General features: G+C 52.9%; 1 protein-coding gene across 2 annotated transcripts in view; it reads right to left on the minus strand.

Moving 5' to 3' along the window:
• The window catches only part of CFAP77 (cilia and flagella associated protein 77), a 115,496-nt gene that overhangs the window by 20,496 nt on the left and 73,153 nt on the right, over positions 1 to 21,847 (minus strand). For both annotated transcript variants that reach the window (XM_045563688.1, XM_045563689.1), the window contains exons 4-5: positions 6,113 to 6,218; positions 2,610 to 2,711 (exon numbers count right to left, since the gene is read on the minus strand). In XM_045563688.1, the coding sequence (XP_045419644.1) occupies positions 2,610 to 2,711; positions 6,113 to 6,218 (208 nt within the window). The remainder of the gene's footprint in view (positions 1 to 2,609; positions 2,712 to 6,112; positions 6,219 to 21,847) is intronic.

The following is a 21,847-nucleotide window of genomic DNA, read 5'->3' on the forward strand; positions in this document are numbered from 1 at the left end:
CTCTGAGCCCACCCCCACTTGGCAGCTCCGAGGGGTGGTGGGTCTTGGGTGTGCGGGTCGGGAAGGGGGTTTCTCGGGGTCTGTGAAGGGCTTATAAATTCTTCTGTCATTCTGGGCTCTACTGGTCATCCATTCTTTGGTCCACTCATTCATTCATTCCACACACGTTGACTAACCCCCTACTCTGTGCCAGGCACCCTGTTGGGCTCTGGGGACATGGTCCTTGTGGGCTCACACTTTCTGGGCAAGGTGAAAAACTGCCCGGGTAATTAATTAATTGCAAAGTTGACAAGTGCCTCGATGGGGAAGAAAGGAGCCCTTTGGTGGTGAGAAGGGGACTGGAGGTGGGGCCTGGAGGGGAGGGAGGGCAGCACACCCTGGGGCTGGGATGGATCCGGGATCCACTTCTTACCCCTCTGAGCCTCAGTTTCCACATCAGCACAATGGGGCCACGATCGCTGAGATAATGCTTGTTCAGTGCCTGGCACACAGTAAGGGCTCAGTAAATACCTTTTGCTGGCATTACTTCCTGGCGGGGCAGGGAGGGCCTGTGTGTGACATCTATAACGGCAGCACTCTGAGTCTAAGGGTCCCTGCTGGGTTGTACAGGGCAGCGCCTGGGGAGGAGCCTGCTCTGGGAGTCCTTGGCCTCAGGTCCCTGGCCATAGGACGGGGGTGACAGCCTGCAGCTTTAGCTGCCAGGATCCTATGAACATCCTTGGGAAAGATGACAAACACCCAGTTAACACCGGGCTTGCATTTTTACTGTCTTCCTTGTCATTTCTGTGGCATGATGGGGAGTGCATCCCAGCCTGGCCCTGCCATCCGGCAACCCCGTGTTCCAGGCCTCACCGCTTGCCGGCGAGGAAGGTGCTAACCCTGCCTCTCAGCCCTGCAGCGGAGTCGGGTGCTGGCTCTGAGGACGAAATGCAGTTACACGCACAAACGACTTCGCATGGTGCCTGGCGCCGAACGAGAGGTTATTATTACCGGTTTGCTGCTGCTCGTGACAGTGTTTTAGAACAATCTATGGGCTGGAAGAGACTCGTGCTCAGCTGAGTCAGATCCATTTTGAAAATAGAAGCGCATTAGTTTATTTCCGCATTTGGGTTCCTGCGCTGGGCCAGGCGCTGTGGGGACACGGCAGGAGCCCCCAGCACAGGAGTGTCAGCGCTGCCCGGCGGGAGACCACCTAAGCCTCCTGTGTCCACAGCCGCAGACTCCCAACTGAGATGAGGGGGCTGGGAGGGGCTGTGGGGACAGCTCGTGCCCATGGAGCACGGGGTGTCCGTGATGGCAGGGGCTGTCACAAAAGAGCAAGGGAGGAAAGGCAACCGCAGGGCCAGGACAGAGGCCGTGGACGAGCGCGCTGCGTGCACAAGGGAGGGGCAGAGAGGAGGGCTGTGGTTTGAAAGGGCAGGAAACGGAGAGAGACGGAGAAGCCAGAGATGCGTCTCGCTGTCAGGGGGGCCCGGGTGATGAGAGGGGCTCCAAGGCCGACTCCCACCAGCCCTTGAACGGCGCTCGGCCCTGTTCTTTCCTTGACATTTGCTGCGTGCACGGTGGCAGCAGGCTGACGGGCGGCAGGGCGCATGGTCACTGACATATGCTGGTGGAGGCCACTTGGGCAGGAGCTGAGAGGCTTCGTCGGGGGAGCAAAGCCGGTTTCTCCAGCGAAGCTCGGCAGCTTGTTCAAGTGCATTAGGCTCAGGAAGGCACCGGGCCCTTCATTGTCTAAATTGCAGTTTAACTCGACACAGCAGCCAGGCCGGGCTGGCCAGGAACGTTGCCTTGTGCAGCTGTCTTCCCCGGGCCAGGTGAGTCCCTCATGGCCTCCTAGAAAGGCTCCCTCTGCCCAAGCCAGGCATACACGGCTCCCCACCCATCCTGAACCCACTATTCCCCAATCTCCCGGTTCCCTTTCTCTGCACCGTGCCCCGGGCTCTGACGTTGTTCCAGCCGTGCTGAAAGCTGCTGCAGATGAATCCCTACCTGGGCCCCACGGGGCACCGCGGCGGCATGAGCACCGGCTCAGTGCTGAGGCTGCAACACGGCGGCTCCCTGGGTCCTTCCCTAGGTCACTCTGGGTGCACGTCATGCGCTTTCGCTAGTCCCCAGGGAACATTTGCTCCCCCCACCACCAGGGACACCTCCCTGTGGACATGTGGCTGTCTTGCATCCCAAGTTCCTGGTGCAGGACATGGTGCATTGACGACCCCGTCACAGGAGGGGTCCCCATCACAGGGGGGTTTGGCCAGACAGCCTCTGCCCCAGGTGGACAGCCACCCAGGCTCTGCCGGCACACGTCTGGGCTCGGCCCAGGACTCTGGCACTTGGCAGTATTCAGCAAGTCCCTGTCAGTACCACGGGCCCGACAGCGCCCCACCTTCCGTGAATGTGCAGAGTCACTGAGGAGACTCAGGTAGGGCTTGCCCCTGGCCCTGGGGATGTGCTCCAAAAGCGTCAGTCATTGCGACTGCTATGGTTGTGGTTTTGCTGTGCTAAGGGAAGGTAAGAAGCCCACAGAACTCCTAGACAGCAGGCAAAGGCCAGGCACGGTGAGCAGGGCCGGCACCGGCGCAGGAGGGGCGGGCGAAGGCGGCACTGACCTTCTGGAAGTGGGGCATACGCCAGAGGGCATCTAGCTTCACGGGCGGCTTGTACTTGCGCAGCTGGCTGCTCCGAGTCTCGTACAGCTTGCCCAGGATCACCTGCAGGCCGGGGAAGTGCAAGGGGGAGATGGTCACCTGGCTATATGGACGGGATTTCGTGGTGTGAGACTCGTGGGTCACTTTCCTTCTGGCCCCAGCCCTCTCGGAGGCTATTTCCCTGCCCCCAGCCACAGCTCAGTGGACTAGGGGCTGGGATTACAGGCTGCCCTGAGGGTCCCAGTTCCTGGTCTGGCTCTAGAACACGTGGGGTTCTGGCGTGCGGCCACTTTGAAGTCAGGAACAGTGTCCTAGTCATCCCTGAAATTTCGCTCTGTGGCTAACAGCCCCAGTGGTTTGCAGGGACTCGGTGGTGTTTGAACAAAGAAATGTGTGATGTGAGGGTTACTGTCTCTTGGAGCAGGTCCTCACCATGGCCTGCTCTCGGAGGAGGAAGAAGGGCTCCTTTCGGGGAGGGATTCGGGGCAAGGTGCAGAGCCCATGAGGTCTCTGCGGGTGGGACTTTGGAGGCACAGAGGAAGCCCTTCTGGTCCTGAGCTGCAGGCTTGTGCCCACTAATGGTGCCAGCACGTTCATACAAGTGTCCTGTAGCTCATGGGGTTGGTTGTGGACTCAGTTTTGTCCCCCACAAATCATGTGTTGAAGCCCTAACCACCAGTGTGACCATGTTTGGAGAGAGGGCCTATAGGGACGTAATCAAGCTTAAATGAGGTCATAAAGGAGGGGCCCTGGTCCAAGCGGACTGGTGCCCTTATAGGAAAAGGCAGAGAGATCAGGGCTGTCTCTCCACCATGTGAGGACACAGCGAGGAGGTGGCCGTCTGCAAACCAGGAAGAGAGGCCTCAGAAGGAACCAACCCTGATGTCACCTTGGTCTTGGACTTCCAGCCTCCAAAACTGTGAGACAATAAATTTCTGTTGCGTAAGCCCCATAATCCGTGGTGTTTGTTACAGCAGCCCAAGCAGACTAAGGCAGGGTCCAAGGCCTCCGGCCTCAGAGTCAGCCGGGGAAGGGTGTTGGTGGGTTCCGGCCGTTCGTAAGACAACACAGCAGCCACACAATCTTGGAGTGGGAAGAGCCCGGAGAGCTCGGTTCAGCCAGTGTTTTCTGAGCTCCTGCTGTGCGCTAAGTGACGTGACGGTTCCACCTGGGCTTATTGAAAAAAGGCGGAGCCAGGACAGAGCCAGGCCAGTCTCTCTGACTTCCCACCTTTCTTCCCAGAAGCAGGACATAAAACCTGGGAAGGATTATCGACCTTCCCCATAAGACTCTCATTCGAGAGGTGCCTTCCCTATACCCAGAGAAAAGGAACATCCTCACCTCTGAGGACACAGAGTCACAAAGAAGACCTGCACAAACAGCTGCTGGGGCCCCGGTTTATTGCCATTAGATCACACTATCTGTCAGTGCTCTTTCTGCACTGCTGTCCGCTCTGCATCAAACCTGGCATCAAGGTGCACGGGTTTAACCACCTCTTCGGGTCTTCATTTGCTTATGGAGGCTCCCGTGTCATGTAAAACGTAAATAAATGTATATGTTTTCCTCTTGTTAATCTGTCTTTTGTTATAGGAGCCTCAGCCATGAACCTGGGACGGGAGAAGGAAAGATATTCCTCCTCCTCCTCTACACAGGTGCAACGTGGCAGGTTCTCATTTATCTGACCCCCTTATTTGCCCAGTGAAGAAACTGAGACCCCAACTAAGTGGTGACTCACTCGCAATCACACCTGGCGCTGGTGCTGGCTCCAAACCATGTCAGGGGCTTACGGGACACAGTGCTTTGAAACAAGGGGCACTGCCCATGACATCTTCTCCTAGAGTTGGAAGATGGGTCCCTGGAGGTTCCAGTTTCCGTGGATTTGCTGACACTCTGAGTTGCCATGAAATAGCTGCTAATTAAAATGTGCAGCTATCGTGTGGAGCTATAACGCACTTCGTAACAGCAATGTTCCCTCTGAAATTGGCCATTACCATAGCAAGTTGACGCATTCTTGAGCCACTAACAAATAAACTAGGCCTGGGCTGCTCTTAAATGTTATAACAATGCTGTGCTCATTCATGAGCTGGCGTCTCGGACTCTACTGACTGCTGAGAACAGCCGGCAGAGGCCTGGCACCCGGCCACGCCCAGGGATCCCCGGCTCCCCACCCCGGGCTCCTCTCCTGGCCTGTCCCCGGTACCAGGATCTCTAGGAAGACTTCTGATCCCCAGTTTGGCCCTAGGTCACAGGAGCTGTCACTGAGCCCTGAGCTCTCCCGTAAACAGCCTGCGTGGGACCTCTCCTTCAAGACAGACACACCCGGCTCTGCCAGTCACTTAAGTGCTCTGAGCCTCAGTTTCCCGATGACAGTGAAACAAACTATGATGCCATGATGAGGTACCGACCTCATGGGGTTCTCGGAGGACTAAATGTAGGAACTCAGGCTGCGGCCTCAGCCCAGCTCTAAGCCCAGAGCACAGCCAGGTGCAGGGACAGTGTTGGTTGTGATTGTTGTAACAACCGGCAACACTAGAGCCACGCTCTTGATGAAACCTATAAAGCACTATGTGAACATAGAGAGCAGTTCAGATTTTACAGGCATCAGTCTGGATCTACTGCAGAGGAGGCCGATCTGAGCTCTCCGGAAGTCCACATTCTGGAATATTTGAAAGGAAATACCATTTGAGTATTTTCAAATGTGTACGACAACACAAATGAACAGCTAAAGATGTCTATCCTGGTAAAAGTCTCACTGACCCGACTTCTTGCCAGTTGCTGACGCCCATGTCATTAGCAACCTGCAGCATGTGGACGTCCAAACTCCCCCAAGCTGGCACCGCCCCCGCCGCGATTCCACGCCTGGGAAGTGGGGACGACAGCGATAACCACCCACAGGCTTTGGGGGAGCATGGACGAGACCGTGGACACGATGTGCAGGAGTGTTTGGCTGGGGCCTACTGACTAATGTGTAACAACATGTGTTCCCAAAGTTCAATAACATGTGTCCTTTAAAGCACCCTTCTAGAAGTAGTTTCCTCTTTCAACTTTGCCGGGTTGGCCTTTTCTTTATAGAGCGTGCAGGGCACACTGCTATCCAGGTCAGGTCGGGTGCGTCTAAAATCTGATTTGGGGGTGTGTGAAGTCATGCAGAGTTTTGGTGGAAGGAGGCCCCAGGCAGGAACCGGGACAGCTCCGAGGCACGTGGGGCCAATTGACTGGCAGCCGGGACCGGCCCCTGCAGTCTCTGGGCTTACAGGGGGGCTGACCGGATAATCGCCCCGATCCTCTGGAGCTCTGAATTCCTCTGATGCTGGGCAGCCCCGCAAGGCACCACCTGATTGCCCACACGCACCCGACGACGACGACGACCGTAGCCAGGGCTCAGTCTCGAAGCCTGGCCTGGCCAGCCCCTTCTCTCTCCTCCGCCCCAGCGGTGGCCACTCAGGAGTGAGGGCTGTGCTTACCTTTTGCTTTTTCTCCAGTTTAATGGCTTTCTGGGTGGCCTTTTGTTCCTGGACCCACAGCTGCTGGTACCGGTGCTGCAGCAGATCAAAGAAGGGTGTGGAAGGCCTGGGGGGGAGAGGCCCAGACAGAGCGTGAGGCCTCAGAAAGGCCAGCGGCACCCTCGCCCCTCAGGGCGCCCACCCAAATGCCGGGCGCAGAGCCAGGTGCTGTCCCAAGGCTGTGAAAGGCTCTCCTGGCCCTCAGGGACCTCCAGTGAGCAAATGCTGACTGCGTGCCCACGCGTGCTGGGCCTGACCTGGTGACAGAGAGACTCCTCGTGGACCAAACTTCAGATGGGCTCCTCCGAGCCCTCTTGTTGGCCAGGCCCACACCCAGGCCCAGGCCCTGAGCTGCCGAAGCCGATCCAAGAATCCCACTGACCACTGAGTGCGCGCACCACCCTCAGTATGTGATCACTCGACAGCCGATCAAGGTTCTTATCCCTACCCTTGACAGCTGATTACCTCGGCCCACCTTCAGCAAGAATCCTGCTAAGTCCGTTAGCAAGACCCTCCCTGCTGGACATCTCCTCTCAGTAACTCCATCCACTGACCCCCCCACTCGGCTTCTTGGCTGCACATCCCCACTGTGTCATCTTCAGAATGGTGCTCAATTCTATCCAGAAGTCTCTTTCCCCTTCTGCAACAGTACTGAACAAAATCTCTCTTTACCATTTAATTAGCGTCCAGCTCTGGTTCTCTTGACTATGATTTCCAGCCAAGGAGCACTTATCCTGAGCATTTCGTATGCCCCACCCTGGGCAATACTGTAAAGTGGGTGCTATTATTATTCCCACCTGAAAGATGGGGGCGGGGTGGGGACTGTAAGGTCCCAGAGCAGGGGGGCAGCGCTGGGAGCCCGACGGCTCAGCCTCAATCCTCTGCGGCAACACAGTTTTCACGTCCTCGCAGCGGACGGCCAACTGCTCCAGGTGGGGCCTAATCTCTAAACAGGTTGAAAGACTGAACATGCAAATGGACAATGGCCAAACCGTGTATAAAAATAGAGCTCTGCACCACAGTCTGCGGCAAGCAGCCCAGGAAACCGGCCCATCTTGTATAGTGACAAGCCTGCGATGTCAGACTTGTAGGTGGTCAGACTGCCATCTCGGCCAACAAGCCGGGACGCCACACAACAGCCCTTATAACAATCAGCCCCAAATGGCCAGGACTTGATTAATAACTGCCAGCTTCCTTAATTTTTGCCCACAGTTGCAACTTAGGAGCAACCAGAAAGCTAAATATGCATCCCAAATAGGATGCCCCATTTACATATATTAAGTATATAATTTATGACTCATCGTAACCAAATAGGATGCCCCACTGATATATATGTATAATTTATGATGCATGTCATATACATGATACATGTTTATATATATGCTACATATCATATATATAACATGTACATATATGTATTTTCAAAAGGAGGAAAATGAAAAGATAAACCAAACTTAGAAGAGATACCTATAGGACGAGGAAGAGAACAGCAAGGAAGTGACAGAGAGGAAAGCTAGAACTCTTTGAATAGACTTGGTGTTAGAGTTTCGATTTGGGGACCATGCAAAAGGTGGGGCTTTTAAAAAAGTGATTATAACAAAACTAAACAAAGAGAAAAGATTAGCACCTACCCAAAATAGGTGGAAGAAAATGAACCTAACCATATGTCAGGTTGTGGCACAACCACAGAGAATTATTCCAAGTGACTTTGAAAGAGATTTGGGTAGAATATCCTTCTAGTGTAATATTCCCTGAGGACAAAAAACCACGAGGAAATCTGAAGCTGTGTTCTTATTGTTAATAATAATGTCGATATTGTTATTTTGAAGCTATTACATATACACTGTAGGGTAAAGCAAATTATTAATTATATAAATGCATTGGGAAACAAGATTTCCAGTGTAAAAGACACAAATATAAAATCAAAGAAGTAGAAATAAAACCCTTGTAATTTTTAATGTGAACTGCAAATATCATTATGAACTCATTTGTTTTCCTCTTTCAAAAAATTAACACATTCCCTAGCTCTGTCCACTGTGGAGGTCTGGAAGTGACCACAACTCAGTAACAGTAAGCGCCCTTGTGCCCAGACTGTGGTCTCTAAGTGCCACTCCACTCAAAAGAACGGGCTCACTGGAGAGATGGCTGGTCCCCTGCGCCAGCCGGGACTGTTGGAGGATGTGGCAATAGAACACAGGGGCCAGGCTGAAGGGACCAAAGACAGGACAATCGGGGCTTTAACGACTGCCCTGAGCTGGAATACATCACATACATGTGTATATGATGTATGCATATGTGCAGATATATGCGTGTGTACCACTGATGGGGGAAAAAAGGAAAACCTCTCTGATCAGTGTGGAGGTTGCTAGGCCACAAAATCATTCTTCTGACCATAAACAAGGAAGCATCCCCTGCCTTTCCTGCACAAACTGCATTTCAGGGTAATCAAATAGGGGATGAGGGAAAATTCTTTATAGAAGAACCAGAGCTCATCAACGCAAGAGGAATGATAGAATGAGCCGGGAAGTTGCCAATTTGCGACTCCTAATGAAAACAGCTGATCTAGGTAATGCTCATCAAAGGCCACTAACATGATCAGGTGGAAGGCTGACGGGGAACTTCACAGCTGACCAGTCGCGCTGCAGCAGCTGAACCGAATGACCAACCTTATTATTATTATTATTTTATTATTGTGGTAAAAACGTGCATGACATAAAATTTACCCCACTGATCAATCTTAACACCCCTGACAGTGACAGGCAGACCTTGTGCTGGAAGCGACGAGATAGGAGACACTGGACCAGCTACCAGAGACATCTGGGAAACCCCAAGGTGAACGGGAGGTGACACAGCATGAGCCACCACGTCACTGCAAGCCGGGGAGGGCCTGGAGCCCCCAGACGCTGGGGGAGTGAGGATGGACCCTGTCTAGAGCCTCGGGAGGGAACGCAGCCCTGGGACACCTTGATTTCAAACCTCTGGCCTCCAGAACTGAGAGAGTAATTTCCTGTTGTTCTAAGCTGCCACGTTTGTGGTAATTCATTACGGCAGCCACAGGACAGTCCTGCACAGGGGCTCCTCGGCCTGTGCTTTGCGAAATGCCAGACCGCTGTCCGGATGAGCGTCCAGAGCAGGCCCGGCGACCAGGCAGCGCAGAGAGTCCTTCAGGGCTCTCGAACTGCCCCTGGGGATCTCGTCCAGGGCCCCCCCGACTCAGCCGGGTGGGCGGCCAAGGCGCGGCACGTGGGGCGCTGGCTCAAGGCCTTGGAGACCATCAAACTCCAGGCTCTTCGCGCCCTGAAGTCCCACGAATTGCAGACAATCCCTTCTGAGCAGCCGCGTAAAGACACCTTGTCTGAGGACAGGGCCCGTAGCTTTCAGCAGCTCTTCAAAGCTGCAAGTGCCCAGGACCGGTTCCAGCCTCAGACCTTACCCCGCGACTGTGTTTCCCAGAGGAAGCAGTAAGGAAGTGGACCCCCAGCTGAGCACCTGCGACTGCACACCTGAGCCTCTGGCTTTGCCTTAAAAGACTTTGAAATGGTTGTCAACTCTTAAAAATTGGAAAATTTTACATTTAAAAAACAATGACTTTCTCAATTGTCTTGAAAGGTTTTGACAACGTGAGTCTGCATCCCTGTCTCGTCTGCTGGGCCCTCCAGGTGTCTGAGGCGGCCCCAGAGACAGACGCAGAGCTGGACCGGACCCCAGGTGGCCCGGCACAGCCTGCCCCCCCCCCCCCCCCCCGGCGCAGGGCGCTCCTTGGGACCGGGCGGAGCCGCGTTTGCGTGGACGTCCAGCGGCTTTGAGCCGCCACCTCCGCTCAGAGGTCTCTTCCCAGAGCAGCCTGTGCTGCGCCGACAAACAGCGGCTCTTTGTTTTCCAGCTCCTTTACCCCTGTGGTGACTTTTATTACTTAATTATTACACACCCCATGCTTCTGAGCAGCCTAATTTATAGCTGTGTTTTCTAATGACACTAGATCCGTAATCTGGAAATATCTACCCCAAGAGGCCGTTCGCAACAGAAAAGCCCTCTTCCCCAAAGCCCCCGTGCATCCAGCCCTCCCGCAGCCTCTGCTGGCCAGCTGTGTCCGCTCTGTGCCCCACTCTGGCCAGCGGTTCTTGTCACCGGGAAAGAGGCAGGAAGGGGCTCCTGGTACGAGAGTAACTGACACATCCTGTGGGTCTCGGTGGCCCCGCCTGGTTGTCTGAAGGAGACCAGCAGCTGTGCCGTCTCTTCTGTGGCTCAGGAACCTGGGTAAGAAGGTGGAGAGGCGGCCATGACATGGGCAAACTCAGGATGCAAATCGGGTCATAGCGCCCTTGCTTGAAACACCCTCAGTGGCTGCCTGTCCTTGACTAAGCCCAGACGTGTGGCCCAGGTCACACGGCCCATCCTGCCGGCTTCTGCCTCCCTCCCGCTTGGCACACGCTCCGCTTCCCCTTTGCCTTCAGCTCTCGGTTGTGGGGTCACCTCCTCAGGGCCTGTCCCCAGACAGCCCACCCTAAGACAGCCGTGCCAGATGCCCTCCCATTCGGGGCCTCTCACTCATTTGTTTACTGGTTTACACTGGGTCTTGGACTGTCACTGACTGCCAGCACCACATGGGCTGGAATGGGTATGTCTGGCAGGAACTGAGGTGGTAGCGCTCTCGGTGATTACCTGCTGCTGAAAAGAATGGGGGGAGGATAATGGGAGGAGAGAGTAGGAGGGAAGGAGACAGAGCAACTAGGCAAAATTTTAGGAGACGTAGTTTTTATAATTCAGGTATCATAAATTAGGCTATATATGCATTATAATAAGTTAAAAGAAGTAAATGATGGAAATTGCAATTCAGTGGAGAAAGTATAGTCTTCAACAAATGGTGCTGGAACATCTTAGACAAATTGAACAAACAAAAAACAAAACCTCCACCCAAGGCCCATACCTTATATAAGAATTAACTCAAATGGATCATGGATTTAAATATAAAATGTTCTACTTACAACTTTTAGAAGAAAACTTAGGAGAAAACCTTTGGGATCTAAGGCCTGGTAAAGAGTGTTTTAGACTTAACACCAACAATATAAGCCATTTAAAAAAACCGGATAAATTGCCCTTACTCAAAAGTAAACTGTTGGCTCCGACAGGCCTTGTTAAGAAGACGAAAAGAGAAGCTACAGAATTGAAGCAAATGCCTGCAAACCATAGAGCTGGCAAAGGCCTGGAATCTGGAATAGAGAACTCTCAAAGCTCAGTAGTGAAAAAACCCCAACAATCCAATCAGAAAATAGGCAAAAAACAGGAAGAGCTATTTCCTCAAAGAGGATATATGGATGGCAAACGTATGAGAAAATAGGCAACATCTCTGGCCATTAGGGATGTGCAAATTAAGACAATGATATCACCATGCACCTATCATACAGCTAAACTAACAGTGACACTGCCAAACGCTGGCAAGAACTCGAGCAACTAAGCCTCTCGTGCAGCGGTGGTGGGAGTGTAAAATGGTGCCCTTACTCTCGAAAACAGTCTGGCAGTTTCTTAAAAAACTAAACATATGCGTACCATACATACAGCTAGCAATTGCACTCCTGGGCATTTCTTCCAGACAGATGAAAACTTAGGTCTACACAAAACTTACTCGAAAATATCAACAGCAGCTTTTTTTGTAATAGCCCCAAAACTGGAACAACCCAAATGTCCTTCAACAAGTGAATAGTCAAACTGGTACCCATGCTCTGGAATACTACTCAGCAATGAAAAGGAACGAGCTCCTGAAACATGCAACAATTTGGATGGGCCTCGAGGCCTTTATGCTGAGCAAAAAAGGCCAGTCTCCAAAGGTTACACACTATTACGACTCCATATATATAACACTCTTGAAATTTTCCAGGGATTAGGGGTCACTATGGGGTAGTGCGAGGAAGACCTTCGGGATGACAGAACAGTTTTGTTTCTTGGTTGTGTGAAACCTACACAGGTGATAAATTGAAAGAACTAAATATATTAATAGAACACACACACACACACACACACACACACAAATTAGGACATGTAAAACCGATGAAGTCTGAATGAAGTCTGTGTGCTGTTCCAACGCCCATTTTTGGCTTTCATTTCGCACTCTAGTTATATGTGAAATTTTCTCATTGGGGGGAACCGGACAAAGAGTATATCTCTTTGCACTACTTTGTACAACTTTCTGTGACTCTATATTTCGAAGGAATATATTTTTGCATATCTATCAATCAAGCATACTAGAGAAAAGACTGAAATCTCTTTCTGCTTTACAGAAAAATGTTACAAATTTGCTGTCATATGAAGAGGTAATCAAAGAGTATGGAGTCAAAAAATGTAGGGGACAAAATCAATATGGATGTGTCCATTTTTTTTGAAGTATGTTATTTTCTGGATTTTTGTGGTCTATGAATTTGTGTATTTGTTAGCTTACATAAATTTGTAATTTGTTCTGATTTCTTTTCTCGTTCTAAATAAGTATTTGGTTTTGTGCTTCAATTTGTATTCAAGATTTTGAACTTGGTTTTCTGAGGGGGCCCCCAAGCTTGAGTAAGCCCCAGACCTCACGAAATCTGGAGCTGACCCTGAGTGCAAGGTTTGTTTTTAATTAGTATAAGAGAATATCATGCACAACTTTGTGCCAATAAATGTGAAAATCAAAACAAAACGGGTGATTTTTCTAGGAAAATATAAAAGATCAAAGTTGACTGAAGTACACATACAAAACTTTAATGGAGCCATGGGAACCGGGCCCAGGCACTTTCACACATGAGCTCTCCCAACTGTGCTACAGAAAGGATTCCAGAACTTTGCAGAATTCTTTCTAAAACAGCTTTCCAAGTCATTTTATGATCACAGATGAAGACAAGGAGACTAAATAAAATAGTACCAAATCACGTGGGACAATGTATGAACAGCTCGAGACTCTATTATCAATCCAATGCCCTCCATCTGCCCTGGAGCCTAGGAGTGGGGAGCCCTGTCAGAAACCCGACACACAGACACACACCCGATCCCGGCCCCTTCGCCCTGAGCAGCTGGCCTGGGGAGGAAAGAAACTTACCTCCCAGTGAAGCTGGGAGTTTTGATGATACGCTAGCCTGGACATACTAACTAGTGCACGGAGATTGCCTTTTGTAATTAGAAGTGACCGGAAAAGCCCAGGATGCCTGAGATTTCACCCAAGGGACCAGGAAGGAAGTCACCCCTCAGAGCAGGTTTGAACAGGCCCTGCAGTCAAGGGCTGAGGTGTTCTCGGGTCCCCCAGCACCTCTGAGTTGTTCACCGAGCTGGTCACATTTGTAAGAGTGCTGGCATGTCTTTATGATGAAATATTATACAGCTGCCAAAAAGAACGGAGTGGCTGTGTGTGTAATGGCCCAGCGAGATCTCCGAGACAGGTTCAGTGTGAAAAACAAGTCAAGGGGAAAGAGACGCAACAGGTGCAAGTACCTCGATGCAAGCTGAGTGGAAGGGAAAAGCCTGGAAGGAGGCCCCCCAAGGAAGGCTGAGGTGAGGCTCGGGGAGGGGAGCAGAACCTGAGGGTGGGGTCAGGCACTTCCCATCTTTCAGTCTACCTAGTGACTTTATGTGACTCCTTTGCAATGAATAAAGAAATAAAAAAAGGATTCTGAGTCCCAGGGGCCATGTGAGTCCATGGTGGGGGTGACGAATCTGGACCCCCAGACCTGGTATCAGGACACGTGCGCCCCCTTCACCTGCCACGCGCAAACCCCGCTGAACATCCGACCGGAACTCTCAGGGCTGTTCGTTTTCCACCACAAGCAGCCGAGGGTGGTCCTGCCTTCCTGGGCCCAGGGGGCAGGTCTTGGCCAGCGCCCAGCCCTGTGCTATCACGCACTGGGGATTTCTAGTATTTTCCCTGCGTTCTTGACCTTTCTAGGATGCACCTTTAGGAGTCATTTTTCCTGTTTCCTTTGACAACTGTTTTTTGCTGCTACCTTACAAAGCAAAAACAAACCAAAACACCAAATGTAGTTCTTTATAGTATAAAAAGACATTTTCCCACCGCCAAAATGGATGATGTTTGCCACGGGCTGAGATCCCAGTGCTAACCATTACGGCCATCCTTTCTGCAGCTTTCTTTTGAGGGGCTGGAGGGGTTCACCCTGAAGATATTAATTATTTATCCTCACTAAATGAGCCTGGGAAAGGCGGGAGTCGGGGAGCCAGGGCCCAGAGAGGTCAGAGGGCTTGCCCAGGGTCACACAGTACACTCCAGTAGTAAAGCCTGGACTCCCATCCCTCGGGCTACAGTGTCTCCAGCTGAGAGAATTTGAATCACTTTCGAGAAGGGGAGGGCAGTTGAGGCTGAACGGGACTGCCCAGCAAGCCAGCCGCAGACAGAGCCAATCCAGGGGCCTGGCCGTTTTCATGCAGGACCCCAGACTTTCCCAGACACTGTCCCTTGTCACTGGACCCTGCAACAGCCCCCCAGCCCCTGGTCCCCTGCTCTTCCCCTCCACACAGGAGCTCAGGCGTTTTTTTCTTTTATTGATACATAACGTCTTAGATATTTACGGGGTACATGTGAGTATTTTTAACATGCACAGAATGTATAATCTGGGGTATCTGGGGTGCCCATCACCTTGAGTATTTATCATTTCTGTGCGTTGTTAATATTTCAAATCCTCTCTTCCAGCTACTCTGAAATGTGTATCATTGCTTAGTGTAGTCACCCTAGTCCACCATCCAACGGTAGAATTATTTCTTCTAACTGGAAGTTTGTACCCACCAACCACCCTCTCTTCCCCCACCGCCCCCCACGCCTCCCAGCATGTACCATTCTGTCTCTGTTCCCACGAGATCGAGGGTTTTAGTTCCCACAGATGAGTGAGCACGTGCGGGGTTTGTCTTCTGTGCCTGGGTTTTTTCACTTAACATAATGACCTCCAGTTCCATCCACGTTGCCGTAAATGACACAATTTCATTCTTTTTTATGGCCAAATAGTATTCCGTTGTGTATATAAACTGCATTTCCTTTATCCATTCATCTGCCGCTGGGGACTTAAGCTGATTCTGTAGCTCTGCTACTGTGGCCAGCGCGGTGACGACATGCAGTGTGGGTGCCCCTTTGATGTACGGACTTTTCCCACTTGGGATAAATACCCATACTGAGACGGCTGGATCGCATGGTAGTTCTATTTTTAGTTTTCTGAGAAATCTCCATACTTTTTCCATAGTGAGCCGGGCTTTTTAAGAAAATGCAAATCTGTTCCTGTCTTTCTCAGCACCCACCAGTGGCTTCCCATTGCCCTGTAGATGGAAGGTGACATTCGAGAGGCCTCGAGGCCAGTCCCTCTCCCACCCCCTCCCAGATGCCCCGGGTCATGCAGACGGCTCCCTGCACTCTGGCATCACGAGCACGCAGCAGAAATCACAGTCACCATCGCGGCTCCTGCTTCCTCGATCCTTTGCACAACGCCAGACACTGATATTAATGTCCCTGTTTCACAGATGAGCAATCTGAGGCCCAGAGAAGTTCACTGTCTTGCTCGAGACCACACAGCTAGTCGCCGGAGTGGGAAGCCCGTGGGGTATCCACCCTGCAGCCCTGCCCCTGGCAGCACCCAGGGCCAAGTGCCGGTGTGGACACCCCGTGCAGCGTGGCTGGAGCCCAGAGGAGACGAGGGTTAATTCCGCAAGGGCACAGGATGAGGGACGTCAACTCTGTGCCCTTCGATGGGGCTCCGGGACGAGCAGAAGGCAGCCGGGCAGGGAAGTGAAGCCAGGGAGCTCCAGACGGGGACGGCATGAGCAAGGCAGGACTCGCAGCGCTAGACCGGCCTGGTGGGCACTGAAGAATAACAGCGATTGAAAAACACCTCCCATCTGGATGGCCGTTGAGCGTCCACCTGCGAGCTCACTGGCTCCTCACCACGCTGACAGTGGCGACGGGCACTCCCAGCTTTCCAAAGAGGAAGCCACTGCTCAGAGAAGTCAAGCAACCAGCCCACGGTTTGCGTGTGGACACAGAGTAGCCGGGCTGCGGAGCCAGGACCCGCATCCAGGGTCCCCGGGAGCTACAGCTGTGTGCTCCTCCCCGCGAGGCTGTGTGCTAGCGCGACTCCAAGTCGGGTCAGAATGAGCCAGTCATCTCTGTGCAGGTGCAGTCACAGGCTCCACCGACAGAGCCGCTCTGTGCCCAGGTGTTAAGTTGTGCTTTTCTGCAATTTGCTTCCCTGGACCTTTCTGACAGTGTTTCCTCTGCACGGAGGAGTCTGGTTCATCCTTTCCCCCCGCTGGGCCACGCCGGGGGTCTCAGGCCCTCCCACCCAGGCTTGCGAGGGCTTCCCACTTGCCGTCTCTGCTGCCTCTAAAGCTGGGCCTTGGGCGTCCGTCCTGGTGGTGGGGCCCCTGCTCAGAGCTTTGACAAATTACTCGCTGATAACCTGGCAGAAACCTCTCAGAAAAGTTCCTCACCACCCCAGCGCTCCCACCAACAACAAAACCGTGTCAAAAGTAAGTCTAATAAAGCGGAAAATGGGGAATAAAATGAAATGAAATCAGCTCCTACTTGGGGTAAGCCTCCCAGAAACTTCAAATTAGTTCAATCCAATCCGTCCTCACAGCTTTGCGATTGATGCCCCAGACCAGGGGTTGGTCTCCAGTGCAGGCGTGGGGGACGTGCAAGGGAAATGGAAATTATCATTTGCAAACATTAGGCTGACACTTTGTGCGTGCGGGGGATGAGGGCTGACAGCTCTGATTTGCCGGCGCGGCTCCTCGCTGCCAGGAGTGCTCTGTGGATTAGAGGGCCCTTTCATGGCAGCCCATCTTCATCTTCCCTGCTCATTAAAACTTTGTGGAGCTGGAGAACTTGGCGGAAGAGAGGAAGCTGGAGGAACCTTCTGAGGGACTTTAGGTACACATTTGTTGAAAGGTGTTTCAGAAGGGAGACTTGGGTCTGACAAACTGGATTTTAGTACGGCTCTCCGTTCACAGCGGGCTAAAATAATTGGTCATCAGTGACTACTAATTCGGTTTAGTAGCCAGAGGCAATTTTTTTCTTCCTGGAAAATCAATGACAGCAGGGAGGTCTGTTCAACGCGATTCCACTCAAGACGGGTCCTTATGTGGCTCTTGATGCTTCTTCCAGTGGAGACAGCTATTTTGTCAAAATGAAATTAAAATCATCGGTAATATGCCGGTAGTCCGCGGCCCCGGGGGGCAAAGGAGAAGCCGGCGCCCTCACACCCACGAGGGGACGGAGAAGTGGGCAGTGGCCTCCAGGCTGGGTGTGAAATCTGCACACGCTCGGACCCTGCATGGGCTGGTTTGGGGAGGGAGCAGGCTGGTGGGCTGCTGGGATTCCAAGTCAGCACCCAACCCACGGGGACACCCAGTGGTGGTGCCATCTAAGGAGACCCACCTTCTCCCCCACCTCCTGGGGGCATCCCTCCACAGCAGGTGGGGTTTCTGAAAACTGCCCTTGTGCTCTTGGTCAGCACCATGTGCTTTGGGGCCGGGGGCGCCATCCTTCTGCCTTAGGGCCCGAGGCTTCCCGAATGGGGTCATCTGCCCGACTATCAAGTGACTTCAGTGACTATTTACTGAACACTTTGCTTGGGCCTAAAGTTGCTCTGCTGTTTTTTCTAACAAGCAATTCTGACATTGCCCATGTGGTACCAAAGCTGCTGCTAAACCCCCGTCTTTTTTTTTTTTTGCTTTTTGCATTTTTTAAATTGAAATTTTTATCAAGATCATTGCAGACTTACACGTAGTTGTAAAAAACAACAGAGAGATCCCCCTATACACCCTTACCCGGTTTCCCTAGTGGTAACATCTTGCAAAACTGTAGAACAAAATCACAAACCAGATAATGATACTGATCTTACTCAGATTTCCCCAATTTTGCTTGTGCTCATTTCTGTATGTGTGCATGTGTTCATTTCTGTGCAGTTTCATCACGTGTAGTTTTGTGTCTCCAACAACATAGTGGAGACACAGAACTTTCCATCCCCACCAGGGCCCCCTGGTGGTCCATGTAAGAACAGCCACCTCCCTCCCATGCCACACTCACAGCTAGGGACCCTGTCATTCCCTCCTTACAAGAAACCTACTAAGTAGGAATTATTATTATATCACCTCCCATTTTATTTATAAAGAAACTGGAGTCCAACAAGATTAAATATCTTGCTCAGGATGGATATCAGGCAACCGCTGCACTAACTGGTTGCAAATAGCAGACTCCGGGCCGTGTCTGGCCTGCAGACATGCTTAGTTTGACCTCTAGCATTTTAAAATCTTATGTAACCAATATATATGTTTGTAAAGCAGAAGAATTCACATACAAATCCAAGTGCCTGGCTTTCCTTACTGAGAGGTTGGATTATCTGGTGACATTGGCACACACTGCCAGGTGTCAGCGATTGGCCAGAGCCTCCATCTTTAGATCAAGCCTATGCCCCAGTTTGACACAATCCCCACCACGACCTCTCACCTCACACAGAACCAGCTTCCCCTTGGACCCACCAGGCCTCTGCAGGCTTGGGAATTTGTAATCCTGGCTCTGTGTCTCTTCAACAACAAAAATACTTGGTGTCTCTCTTTTCCCAAGAGCTCAAAGAAGTGTTTGCTGATGAATCACACTGTTTTTTTCCGATAAAGGTGGAGGCAGTACCCACCCCACTGGTAGATGGAGAAATGGCACCGTGGAGATTAAGTGAGGTGTTCAAAGTCCCTCAGCTCAGAAGTGGGGGAGATCTGCGTTGTGTCTGGAGTCAAGGCTTCAAGGCAAGTTCTCCATCCCCCTCTGCCTTCATCTCTGCCGTGCAGGAACTGGGGTGCGGGAGGGGTCGGGAGGGGTGGAGAGGCGGGGAACCGCCCTGCAAGGGGTCAGGGAACAGTGAGGCCCAAAGGGAAGAGCTAGGGCCCATGAGCCCATCAGGCCCAGGAGGACAGTGCCTGGGCCCCAGGACACCTTTAGGAACCCACAAAAATGTTTACATTTCTTTTAAAATCAGAAGAAAAAAATAGAAACAACCCAGCCTGGATTATATTTGTCTTTAGACCAGCACAGCCACAAAATAGTATTTTAAAGGAGCCCACAAAGGCAAGAGTGCCCAGGGCCCGCGGAAGTCCCGCAGCCCCGGGAAGGAGGGTGCCAGGCCTCGCATCCAGCTGCCCTGGAGCCTCAGGATTCTCAGTCCTGCGGTGAGAGCCACCCAGAGAGCTTATTCCAAGTAGAGACGGTGCTCACCAGGCCTGGGGCGGGGCTGAGGAATCTGCATTTGAACAAGGTGTGTTTCCCCCACCAGGTGTTTCTGGCATACCTGGTCCCTGGCACCCTTTGAGTTTGCAGCTGCGAGCCTTTCCTAGGCAGAGGTCCCTCAACCCGCCAGCCACTAGCACCTCCATACTCCCGGCAGGGAGCTGGGCGGGCTCCTGGGGGCCCCTCCGTCCACCCTCACCCCTCACTGTCTTTTCCTTAATTGTGCCCTGTGACCTGAGGGCCTGTCTCGCCTGAGATCAGGGGTGGAGGAAGGGGTGGTAGTCCAGGCGCAGCCTCTCCCCCTGGCAGGACTCCTGGAGCTAATTAGAGGAGAACTTCCGGGCTTGTGGTTACTTTTTAATTGTTTGTGGATCCAACATAAAAGCTAATGACCAGAAGGTGGAGGCTTGGTTAGCAGCACACTCTTGACTTCTAAATCTGTCTAAGAGGTCATTTGCAATTTGTTAACACTTTTCACAAGGGTGAATTCAATTAGCAGTTCCTGCACAGGCACCCAGCCGCCAGCCAGCCGCAAGGACTCAGCGGCTCAGCAAAGCTGAGATGCAAAAGGTTGGGAACGCAAGATCCTCTAGACCACTCAGAAGTCCCCCGCGCAGGGGGTCCTGGCGCCTGGGGACAAGGTGCGTAGCAGAGGGACATCCCCGCCGGGGAGCTGGTGCAGGTGGTACAGAGAGACATGGACTGGGAGTTAGGGTCACTCAGGGCGGTGCCTCTCCTGTGGGCCTCAGTTTCCCCTTCCCTGAGGTGATCGCAGATGCCCATCGTTGGCCTGCCCAGGAGGACAGTGAGGGGAGCGTCTCCTCACTGTTACCTGTGGCCCATGACACTGGCAAGGTGGGAAACAGAGGAGATGGGAGTGCGGGTGGGCCCAGCTCGGTTGAGGAGGCCCCGCTTCAGCCAGCAGCTGCGCTTCCGCACTCAACCCCGGGACGGGACGCTCGCACAGGTGCGCCAGGTATGCAGCTTACGGGGGCGTGTCGTGGGGGGAAATGAGAAACACCTGGGACGTCGAGCGATGGGGCGATGAGCCGGGATGGGCAGTTCAGACAGTGGGACCCAGTGACACTGCAAAGGCGTTGAGTGAGAGAAGCGGGTTGCCATGCAGTGACTTGCGGGTATGGAACCACACTAAGAAATACATGTTATTTATGGATCTCCCCGACTCCGAGGCAGGCGCCCGGCGGGGCTCGCTCTCTGCCCCTCCCCCCACACACGGCGAGGCCCAGCTCTGGAAAAAATCAAAAGCAGAGCGGGAGCATGTGCGACGTGACTGGGAAGCCCCGAGGGGGAGCAGCCGGGCCGGCCTCGTTAGTGCTGACCTTGGCACCGAGCTGCTCCTGATGGATGGGGTTCGGGCCGGACGGGCCCCCGGGGAGAGGCGGCCCTATCCATTACGGCCCATCAGCGCCTCCCTGAGCACTCCCTGCTTGGGGTGCCACGCGTGTCGGCCGGGAATAAATCTCTGTCTGGGCCGCAGGAGAGCCGAAAGGGAAACAAGGCAAAGCATGAAAAATGCCTCTGTCCTGGCTCTGGCGACAAAGCTGCCATGGAGGAGGAAGGGCCGCAGGCGTCTGAGCAGGTGGGAGGGATGTGGCAGGAGCAGCCGGGCCGGAAGGGGAGAAGATGGGGGCCCCGGACCACTGCCCCTCCCAGCCGCATCTCCCTGCCTGGACCCCATTCAACAGAACTCCCTTGAGATCCGGGTCCACAGGAGCAGCTGGCCCTGAGGAGGAGGGACCTGCAGGGACCCAGCTGGGGAGTCCCAAGCCTGAGCAGAGGCAGCCCAGGCTGGGCAGCGATGCCAGCCAACGCCTCCGCCTCCCGTACGAATCTGTTCTGGCCGCTGAGTGCGAGGTCCTAGAGGAAGCTGCCTGGGCGGAACCGTGACCCCTTCCACTAATCACCTTCGACCCCTTGCTGAGGGACAGACCCTCTCCATGCCTCAGTTTCCTCTTGGGTAAACGGAGGTAACAGGGCCACAGTGAGGGTGCCAGTCACGATGCAGAGAGCCAGATACCAATGAGTGCTCTTCAGCCTTGGCTGTTGATGGGTTTAACTGTTGTTGGTGGCTCCACCCTGCTGGGGAGGACTTGCCTCCGGCCACCTGCACCACTGTGGGCGGAGCTCGGGATGAGAAATGACTTCCTCACCCAGGGCCTTGCTCTGCCTCCTGCAGCTGTCAGCCGTGGGTATGCACAGCGGCTCTGGAAGGAAATGGGGCTCAAATCCTGGCACTGCCACCCACTGGCTCTGTGGCCTGGGGCAAGTGACTCTCAGAGCCTGTTTCCGCATCTATAAAATGGGATGATGGTCACTTCTGGGTAGAGTTGTATTTGATGAGATGATGCATGTAAAGTGCTCAAGGTTGTCCCCGTCAGTCACTGAGGACAGCTGCTGTGTCTCCTCTGTGTCTTTCCTCATCCAGCCAGGAAGACCTCGTT

This window comes from Lemur catta, chromosome 10, assembly GCF_020740605.2.
Source record: "Lemur catta isolate mLemCat1 chromosome 10, mLemCat1.pri, whole genome shotgun sequence".
NCBI lineage: Eukaryota > Metazoa > Chordata > Mammalia > Primates > Lemuridae > Lemur > Lemur catta.